The sequence below is a fragment of the Vitis vinifera genome, chromosome 18 (assembly GCF_030704535.1).
Source record: "Vitis vinifera cultivar Pinot Noir 40024 chromosome 18, ASM3070453v1".
Lineage (NCBI taxonomy): Eukaryota > Viridiplantae > Streptophyta > Magnoliopsida > Vitales > Vitaceae > Vitis > Vitis vinifera.
Window position 1 is genome coordinate 34,950,717 of NC_081822.1, and position 9,376 is coordinate 34,960,092.

At 29.6% G+C, this 9,376-nt stretch overlaps 1 protein-coding gene across 1 annotated transcript; it reads left to right on the forward strand.

Annotated features, from left to right (window-relative positions):
* The first annotated feature begins 3,911 nt into the window (after positions 1 to 3,911).
* On the forward strand, positions 3,912 to 6,985 carry LOC100241424 (uncharacterized). Its single transcript, XM_002274167.4, has 2 exons — positions 3,912 to 5,222; positions 6,665 to 6,985. Exons 1-2 carry the CDS (start codon positions 4,107 to 4,109, stop codon positions 6,794 to 6,796), a joined length of 1,248 nt encoding a protein of 415 aa, XP_002274203.1. The 5' UTR covers positions 3,912 to 4,106; the 3' UTR covers positions 6,797 to 6,985.
* The last annotated feature ends 2,391 nt before the right edge of the window (positions 6,986 to 9,376 follow it).

Below are 9,376 nucleotides of genomic sequence, written 5' to 3' on the forward strand. Positions count from 1 at the left end.
ATTAGTTCGAGGTTGTCGGTAATTCAAATTAAAATTAATTTAATTTAAAATCAACTTAAGTTATTAAATAATAAGTTTACAATCTCTTAAAAGTTTCACTTAAGATAACTTCAATTTAGATCAAATCACATTTATACATTTTTTTGGATTTTTTAAACTATGTTTCCTATGTCCTATAATATAAGATTTGATATATTTGAATATTATACTAGATGATCATAATATTCTAATATATTAAATGGAATAAGAGGTATTATGTCATATTTATTGAAATGTGATATATATATTATTTTTTAATGTTCGATACTTATTTAAAATAAAACTTATATTACATTCTAATATTTATTATTAGAAAATTATGAAAATTTTCTTGCGTTTAGTGTTACTAAAAATTGTTCAATAATTTAAAATTTAGTAAATAGTTATTTGTTTATTTATTAATAATATTCATAATTAAAATATTTAAAATTTATAAATAAAAAAAATTATATTTATTATTCAATATATAATACATATATTGGTATTATTTTATTTTATAGTAACTTTTATAAATATTTTTTTTAGTTTTTTTAAACCATAAACTTAATTTTTTTAATCAAAATTTTATATTTTGCAAAAATAAATAATAATTTTTTTTAAATGATGAAACAAATAAATAAATTTTTGATACATGATATATATGTATGTTTTATATCTTTACCGACAATTAACATATAATGGATATAAAAAAAAATAATGAATAATATATCTTATCTTATCTTTTGTTTTACGTAACAAAATAAATTATCTAATTTCATACGATATGTTATCATTTTTTAAAATTATCTAATTCCATTACAAATCTCATGATATATTCATTCAATCAAGTATATTCTAAGTTTCGTGTTTAAAAAAGTCAATCCTTAATGATTTCGTTTACAGAAAGTGTTATTCATAATTTAAATTTTATATAAAAATTTAAAACTTTTGAATATTTATATTCAATTAAAATATTTGAAAATTTAAAACTTTGACCATTTGTATTCAATTAGAATATTTGAAAATTACAAAAAATAAAATAAAATTCAAGGCCTAACTATTTTCATGGTCCTATACTATTTTTTATTTTTAATAGAAAACCATCTCAATTCAAATGTGGAGAAGATTGAGTTCACGAATCTAATAAAGAAAAAAAAATTGTTGAAAAGGTAAATGGTAGAATTATTAGGTCAAATAAACTGTGGAATCCCAATTAAGAATTCCAAAAAGAATATGGTTGTTTTATAAAGTGATTTGAGAATTGATCCATTGTTTCTAACTTTCTAACCACAAACAATTTTCTGTCAACAGCTCAAAAATGTCCACAACTCTCACTTAAAGTCCTAAAAGGCTCCTTTCTCCTCTCTCTCTCTCTCTCTCTCTCTCTCATGGGTCCATTATTTCTTACTTTCTAACCACATAGAATGTTCTGTCAACAGCTTAAAAATGTCCACAACTCTCACTTAAAAGTCCTGGAAGGCTCCTTTCTCTTCTCTCTCTCTCTCTCTTTCTTCACATGGGTATTGCTTAAAGTATAAGCCAATTTGAAAAATGTTTTGCTATCAAGATGGTTCAAAGCCTTGGAAAGTGGGTGATTGAATTGAATTATTGTTAAGAAAAAACTAGAAAGTAGGCGTTCAACATGCACAAGGATCCATCAAAGGAAATAAACCATTTTTCTATCAAATATATATATATATATATATAAAGGGGAGAGAGGAATTGAATTTGAGGGTTGTACTTTGAATGCCATAAATAAATAGAAATTGCTTTCTTTATTGTATATTATTCATTGCCCACGAGCAAGGACTCAATGATAAGGACTTGAGATAGAACGTAATTTTAATATTAAATTTGGATTAAATTTAAACTCTATCCATGAAGTATAATTGAAAAACAATTTTTAAAAATTATTATTTAATGTTTTGTAAAATAATAATATATTTGAAAAACTTAAATATTCTTAGTTTATTTTTTATATTTTTAAATATAGTTTAAAATTTGTTTTATTTTTAATTATTTTTATGTTTATATAATTATCTTTTAAAACAATCATCAAAATAGTTAGAATAACTTCATCTTTCATGATTAATTATTTCTTATTCTAAGAAGTTCTTTTTTTCTCTAAAATAATATAGTGAATAGATTATATATAATTAGAGATAACAAATTGATACATCTTAATGATGTTTTCATTTTGAGTATTGGGGTTTGAGGTATAAAAGGATCGTTATGGTAGGTTTTGGGCTGTAGTAATATTAATTTATATATAATTTCGTACTTAAAAATTTAAAATTAAATATAGAATAGTGAACTCTTTATAAAGAAATTGTCTTTTTAAACGGAATCTTGTGAATTAGATTTTGAGTAAGTGCTTATACGATCTTCCTTTATTCAAATAATAATATAAAATAAATTTAACTTTTATTTTTAATAAAAACCATTTGTTTGAAAAAGGGAGATTTAAGTCTATGAGCCATAGATGATACCTGAATTTACTTAGTGTTGGTTATTGTGGGAGAGTTAACACTCGAAAACTTGGTCCTCATAAAAAGTCCTAATGATTTGGTCATAGAAGTTAAAAAAAATTGAGTACATGAAACATTATAAATTAGGAAAAATGGTTTAAAAAGGTGAATAGTAGAAATATTAGGTCATTGAGAATAGATTCATGGTTTCAACAACAAACCATGTTCTGCCAACAGCTTTAAATGCCACAAATTTCACATAAATACCTTACAACCAAACAGCCCCTTTTTCCCTTTTTTTTTTTTTTTTTTTAAAAAATCATGATGTTTTCTTAAATGGGTTATTGCTTAAAAAGCAAGCCATCTCTGATTGGAGGTTGGTAGAATTTATCTGACAGTCGAGTGAGAATATCAGACCTGGGTACTTTATCCGCTGCATTCACTTGACGGTTGTCCTTTTGCCCACCCAGCAATTCTCCCCTGTTAAGAAAAGGACATTTGCTCTTTCACTTAGATAATTTCCACTGCGGTTCAGACCACATTATTATCCACGTGTCATTTTATTATTGGATTTCTCATAAATAGTCAAGGTATTAGATATTTTCTTTCAGCTGCATCCAATTGTTATTTGACACGTCATGATGTCTGTAGGGCGAGGAACATACTTGTGTTTAGATAATTTTGCGACACTAGGCGGGTCGGGTTTCCCCTAATTATGTTATCAATCAGAATTCGGGTAAAATTAGATGGTAATAATTAAAAAAGAAAAGTAAAGAAAAAAATAAGAGAAATATCGAAAAAAAAAAGTATGTTTTCATACATTAATATAAAAATTATATATAAAAATTAAATTTTATAGACTCACTTATAAAAAATAAATTTATATTATTGAAATATAATACTTGATAAAAAATAATATTTTTAAAAAAAAATACATAAAATGTTAATTATTTTTAGATAATTAGTTAAAATTTGTATTTTATAAATCCGGATATTAGATTTTTTTTATATTCTATTTGTTTTATTTTTTCCAATAAAAAAAGGGTAAAATCGCATTCCTTAATTATTTTCGTTTTCCTTGCCATTTATAAGATATTTATAAATAAAATAAAAATTAAATTTTAAATTTTCATTTTTCCTAATTTCCTTCCCACTAAATTAGCCATAGGGATTGTTTAAGGTAACTTTTTAACTTCCATATCTCACAATAATAGGAATAAAATTGATTTACATTTAAAAACTATATTTTAAATATATCTTTAATTAAATTAAAAATATTCATGATATTTCAAAATTTTTTAACTAAAATATTAATCTTATTCCCTAATTGTCACTTGATAAAATCAATTTTTAATATTTTATAGAACAAATTAATATGATTTTATTTTTTTTTAAATATTTTTTTAATTCAAACCAAAATATAGTAAGAGATAGGAAATAGTGATAGAGATGGTACATAGAGATTGGTTTGAAGAGAGAGCATCAACTGCCTTCATTTGTGGGTAAACCAATCCAAACTGCCACTCTCTTTCTCCGTTTTTCTAGGGTTAGGGTTTCAAATTTTGACGGAGAATTTTGATCCTCCGACACCCACCACCCACCTCCCACCTCCCACCTCCCATGGAGGAATCAGTGGACTTGCAAGACTGGGAGCTTCTCCACGGCTCCGACTCCGAATTGGTTATCTCGCCGGTTTCAGCTCAGAAGTTGAGCGAGTTGGAGGGAATTGAAGGAGATTCTGAGGGTATGATAAGGTCCGATTACTTCTCTCTGGATTCGCAGGGGAGGTACGAGAGGCCTGTTGATGTGAGCGAGGAGGGCTCTATTGAGTCGGACAATCCGAGTTGGATTGATCCCGGGTTGGAGACTCGGTACGAGAGGAAGGATATGGGGGAGTTTTGGTCTGATTCGGGGAGTGATCGGTCTGATGAACGCAAAATTGTAGATTTTGATGCGAAAAATGAATTGGGTTTGGGAGAAACTGAGAAAACCAAAGTGGGGTTTGAAGGCGAGAGTGAGAATTTGAGGAAGCTCTGGTCCGATGAGCGTAAATCCAGTGATTTTGATGTGAAAAATGAGTTGGGATTAGTGGAAACTGGAAAAAGCCAGGTCGGGTTTGAAGGGATTGGGGAGATTGGAGGTGAGAGTGAGAATATGGGAAAATTCGGATTTGGGTTGGGGAGTGATTTGTCTGATGATCGTAAAATCAGCGATTTTGATGCCCAAAACCAACTGAACTTTGTGGAAAGTGGGAAAAGCCAAGCGGGCTTTGAAGAAATTGGAGAAATTGGAGGTGAGAGCGAGAATCTGGGGAAATTTTGGTCTGATTCAGGTGGAATTGGATCAATGGAGAACCAGCTTGGGAAATTTGAGGAGGAAAATAAGGAGGGTGTTGATGGTGGTGGGAAGAAACGAGATGTTTCTGAGCTTTCAGGCGAATCAGATGGTGGAAATGAGTCGAAGGTGGAGATGGAAGGAGGAGGAGACCAAAATGATAATGAGAATGTAGGAGCCATTAAGGAAGTGGAATCTAAGGGTGACAAGGAGTTGAAGAGGAGGGTGGTGTGGTGGAAGGTTCCATTGGAGTTCTTCAGATACTGTGCTTTCAGGGTTAGTCCTGTTTGGTCTTTCTCGGTGGCAGCTGCCATATTGGGCATTGTTATTCTAGGAAGGAGATTGTATAGGATGAAGAGGAAGAGCAGGAGCTTGCAGCTCAAGGTTACTGTGGATGACAAGGTCAGTCATTTCTTTGAGTGTAATTTGTCCTGCTAATTCGGCTGTTTTTATGCTATTTTAAATTTTGGTTAATTTCTTATGAATTGAACTGCTAGTTATGCTTCATGTCATGCTATTGCTTAAAGGCTCTGCTTGATTTATTTGGCAATGGTAGAAAAGAACAAATTATGATTATTAGTATTATTTTCTTTTGTAATTTAATATCATCTTGCCTAATATTTGTGACATGAAAAACACTAATTCACATGGATTGCTTAGCATCATCTTGCCTAAGACATGCAACAAGAATACTGCTACTTCACACAGATTGTTTCTCTGTGTAGAAACAATTTTAGTGAGGGGTTCATGTGGTTTGGCTTTTTTCTTGATATGCACAATTAAACAAAATCAAACAGGAAGTATAAAACTTGAAAATTTGTTGTGGTTTTCTTTCCTTGGATTTCTGAAGATGATTTTGTATTCTAAATGTTTATTTCCTTGAAGTGAGACGTTTCTGGTTTGTTTTATTCTACTCATGTTACTGATGTGGTAGAGATTTCCTTGGCTGGTTTTGATTCCTGAAGGGATCTTCTTCAGGAATTTTTTATTTTTAATTTCTTCTTTTTCTAATAAAACTCTGTTTCAAACTCAAACTTTTTTACCGATTAAGCTTTTTTAATTAGCCATCTTCTTTTTATTTCCTTCTCATTATTGTTTTGTACTTTCTTAAAAAGGAAAATTTGACTGAAAATTCTTGCACTGTTTTTCTTCTATTAGCATTATGAACTGCAAATCTCAAGTTGAGTGTGGCGAAACCTAACATGGATGAAAAACTGTCATTTTGGATTTTTTGTAAAGAAGATGACCTGATTACAAATGCTTTAAATTGAGTTTAAAATGGGGTTTCCTTTTTAATATTTCAAATTTTGTTTCTGAAAAACCTTTAAAGAACAATACTTCTGTTTCATTTTTCCCATGTTTTCTCAATTATTAATAAAACCAGTATGAATAGAAATCTGATGCCTGCAGTAGAGTGTAAAACTGAACAATACTTTCATACTCACTTGTAATTAATCAATATTAGGATGTTTAATTTTGTAGACAGAATTGAATTCCTAGATTAGTAGGTGAATCCCATGGGAGGTTAGATTCTAATAGTGATGACTATAGCATGAGTGGCATTTTTTCTAGGCAGAGCTGGATCAAACATGTGAAATTGTCCATTGAAATAGTGGAATGATATAAGGAGGTCCCTCATATGCTTTACCATTAGCTCTTCTCTTTGAAAATATGCTTGAGGTAGGCTGAAAAACACCCTATAATCTTCCAGAAGTACAAAGAGGCACTTGAGAAGGTTCTAATTTTTATCATGCTACTTCTTATTTGCTTATAGCCCTTTGGTCATACTTGTGTCTGTTTTAATGCATTTCCAACTCTGTCTCTTTTCCTATTGATATCTGCAGAAGGTGTCTCAGTTCATGAGCCGTGCTGCACGTCTGAACGAAGCATTCTCAGTAGTGAGGCGGGTCCCCATTATCCGACCCGCCCTGCCAGCTGCTGGGGTGAACCCATGGCCTGTGATGAGTCTGAGATAAAAAGTATTTATTGTGATATATAGTTAGATGGTGGGGGGGAAGCAGTGTGTTCCAACAGGGTCAAGTCTTAAGATTGCATGTCCTTACAGCTTTGCTTTGTATTAAAACCAAGAGATTTCCAGCCTTTTCTTTTGTGTATGAACTCTGAAGGTTTTAAGAAACATGAACTACATTTCGTGTTTGTGTAAATTTCCAGATTTAGTTTGCTTCAGTGTCTAATTTTTCTTCTCATTTTTCTTCCTCTTGGTCATGCCATGAGCAATGGATTTTGGGTTTCTTTTTCTGAAAGATATGTGTACTAATGATGCCATGAGGAAAAAGTGGCCTTTTATGTATGGCTTTGTAATGTTTTGGGAAAAGAATCTTCAATGGGAAACTACAAAAGGGGAAGAAATGAGTTTGTATGTGGTGAATGCTCTAAAATACTTGTATGGTTCAACCTTATACTTCAAAAACTGCTTTCAGGTAGAGTTGTTAAACTTAGCGTTGAAATCCACCGCCCCATGTGGGGATGGCGTCTTAACTTGGGAATGGTATATAATTATATTTTACACAAGTCAAATTACAAGGAGTTTTCTGATTCTTTATGGTATCAAAAAGCACCTTCCCTTGTATAGAAGTGGGAAGATTAATAAAATTTGGCAACCTGTTGACATTGGAAAGTGTTGGGGCCAACCTGGGAAGTGTTTTCCCAATAAGTGGCATATGGTTTTGGGTTCAAATCCTTACTTGATGGTGGATGTTGCAAGGCGGTTAGCATTTTAAGGTTTAAGTCTCCATGGAGAGTCCTTAAGGATTTGGCCATGTAAAGTTGCTCGGTTATTAAAAAAAAAAAAATTGAATTTGTTTTCTACTTTGGCTGAATTTTGTTTTATTTTGTTTATACATATATATTAAGGGCTGAAATAGCAAGTTTAGTTTTGGTATCTTAGAATTCCCCTGGAAGTTGTAACTAATTGATACCTTCACTTGAAAGTGGGTGTTGATAGGTATGTTGATTTGGAGGCTTGATTATTCTTTTGTTAGTTTAGAAAAATCTTTCTTTAAGGCTCATATATACATCTTGAATGAAAAAAAAATTTAAAAAAATGTGGAGAATTTATTTTTATTCTTAATTTATATATGAGAATTATTGGAAAAACAATTACATAAATTACATCACCCAATTAGTTAGATCATCGAACGACAAAACCAGGAATTCAATTGGAAGAAAATCCCCATCTATGACAATAACTTATTTTAAGAATAAATTTTCAAAAAAACTATTTTCCAAAAAAATTCTTGAATGTTTTTTTAAGGTTAGAAACTACAACCATTTCCAACCAAACAGACCTTAAAAATCTCTAACAGGTAGCAAATTATTTATTTATTATACTCATTTTAAATCTTTAATTAAAATAGGGGAAATAATAAAACAAAGATTAATAAAGGGTTCAATTTTGGATAAAACTCTCAAAATAATGTTAATAATGAATATTAAAAAAATAAAATTTATAAAAATAAAGCCTAGTCAAGCAATAAATATAATAGCCAAAAAGTTATTTATATTAAGGTTGTAGTTTATAAATGTGGTTTCTAAAATTGAAGTCATAGTTTCCAAATTTATATTGAAGCAACAATTTATAGATGTAGTGCAATATCCCCAATGATACATTTTTAAGTGTTCATTTGATGCAAAATGAATAATACCTGCATGTTTGAAAGCAAATTAATACAAATGATATCACAATCAATTCTAAATTCTCCCTTATTTATTTGTCTAACTTTACAAGGAATATTCATAATCTCGAAAATGTTATATTTATATAAGGGCGATTATAACGTCTGGCTTCAAACAAAAGAACATCAAATATACTTAAACGTAGTAAAAAGAAAAAAAAAATCATTTGATATATAAATTTTATGTTCCATTTTAGAACTAAACTAAAAATAACTTCTATATAAAATATGAAAATTAGTAGTAACTTTTATATAGAAGATGAAAGTTTTAACACGCTCAAATTAAAAATGTAATAGTTTTATAAGTTGATTAAAAAAAATTAAAGTACTAAAAAATCTTTTATTACCTCAAATTTTAAAAAATTAAATTAAATTTTAAAATCAAGACAAAGTCATGCTTTTTAAAATTATTTAACCTTTATATAAATAATATAATTAATTAATTTTTAAAAATATATAAAAATAATTTATTATTATTATTTTTTTCTCTCACTCCGTTTCAAGAAAAGAAGGATGTGTTGTCCATTCACAATTATTCACAAGTGAGTTGGGACTCGTCTAAATTCTATAAATTCAAATTCCACCTTCATCAAAATCAGTAACTCTGGAAATAATTTGGCAACTTTGTAATCAAGACAAACTTTTACCAGCTGCAGCAAAGCCAATTTCATCTCATAATGAAGATAACCCAGAAGTCATGACATAAAATTCTGTCTGAAAATCTGGATGATCAACTGAATCCAGAGCCCCATACTCGTATAAAAGCAGTTTGCTTTCTGCAAAAGCTTTTATCAGTTCATCTCTGAGTTGTAAAATGAAGTCATTCCAGAAAATGAAGCCATTTTGACAATGGGATTGACA

Excerpts from the sequence above, each read along its gene's own strand:
- LOC100241424 (XM_002274167.4), top strand. The coding sequence starts at position 4,107 with ATGGAGGAATCAGTGGACTTGCAAGACTGGGAGCTTCTCCACGGCTCC. Across the intron at positions 5,223-6,664 it reads AGGTTACTGTGGATGACAAG|AAGGTGTCTCAGTTCATGAG; the intron begins GTCAGTCATTTC and ends TGATATCTGCAG.